Genomic DNA, 1,110 nt, shown 5'->3' on the forward strand with positions numbered 1-1,110 from the left:
CATGTTGACGGATTAAAGCGTTCACACTGCTGTGGTCCGGCAGTGTGTTTTTAGGAGCGGTGCGTCTGCAGCAGAGCAGAGATAGTTTCCGCTGCACGCGTCTGAATTAAAGTCACAGCGCATTGTTTGCGGTAAATCTGAACATGGACTGACACGACAATGTAGTAACTACACTATAAATGCATAGAAGTCTACTGTGTTTCACAGTCAACACATAGGCTACGGCTTTTTGGCTAGGTTTAAAGGAAAAGAGCACTCCTTACCTCTCCTTTCACCATGCGAACTTTGGCTAGCCACCATCCACAGGGCTCTTTATCATTGGCCCTGGAGTAAACCTGTTGAAGACACAGGTAAATGTGGTAAACTTATATAAAAAAAAAAAAAGTGCATTTGTGTAATATGCGCTTAATTTTAAAGAACATTCTCCATGTTTAGCAATATTTGATAGCACCTACCTCCACTTCATCACTCTCGTTTATCTCTTTCTGAAAGCCGGTCGGAGGTGGAAACTGAACATCGTGGAAAGGAATCTGTCGTTCTGGCTGCCAACTGCAGAACGATAAAATATAGCAACTTATTTTTTCGTTTACATTTTATAATTTTTTCCCCCTTTTTCATAATTGCATAAGGAACCAATACAATATCACTTTCAGATTTCATGAAGTCATATATTAACTTATATGTGTATATATTTACAGTGAAGACAAAACAAACCATGTACATCTGAATGTGAGACTATTTTGACCTCACGATACATTTGTTTTGGTACTCACTTGTTCTCAAACGAGACTGTGACTGTACTCTCGTGAACATCTTTAACAGAGGCCTGTAAGAAATAATGAGGCATTTAATGAACATTTTGGAGCATCACAGGTGCCTATAATGACCAACAACATTATTCATTAACAGAACTAAAATATAATGAAAAAAAATTACAAGATAACATTACAAATATATATATATATATATATATATATATATTAGGCCTGTCGCAATAATCAATATATCGACTTATCGCATGTACATGACCTCAATAATTTTTAGTGATGCAATATATCGCCCATTATATTTACTTAAAAATTAATGTCACCATGTTTTGTACATTCCACT

At 36.1% G+C, this 1,110-nt stretch overlaps 1 protein-coding gene across 1 annotated transcript in view; it reads right to left on the bottom strand.

The window, feature by feature from the left end:
- Nucleotides 1–216: 216 nt before the first annotated feature.
- The window catches only part of LOC107758349 (fragile X mental retardation protein 1 homolog), a 1,883-nt gene continuing 989 nt past the window's right edge, over nt 217–1,110 (bottom strand). The window contains exons 2-4 of the mRNA XM_016576061.1: nt 774–826; nt 456–549; nt 217–335 (exon numbers count right to left, since the gene is read on the bottom strand). Coding sequence (XP_016431547.1) covers nt 240–335; nt 456–549; nt 774–826 — 243 coding nt within the window. The 3' untranslated portion in view covers nt 217–239. The remainder of the gene's footprint in view (nt 336–455; nt 550–773; nt 827–1,110) is intronic.

The sequence above is a fragment of the Sinocyclocheilus rhinocerous genome, unplaced genomic scaffold, assembly GCF_001515625.1.
Source record: "Sinocyclocheilus rhinocerous isolate Xijiao unplaced genomic scaffold, SAMN03320098_v1.1 scaffold22155, whole genome shotgun sequence".
Lineage (NCBI taxonomy): Eukaryota > Metazoa > Chordata > Actinopteri > Cypriniformes > Cyprinidae > Sinocyclocheilus > Sinocyclocheilus rhinocerous.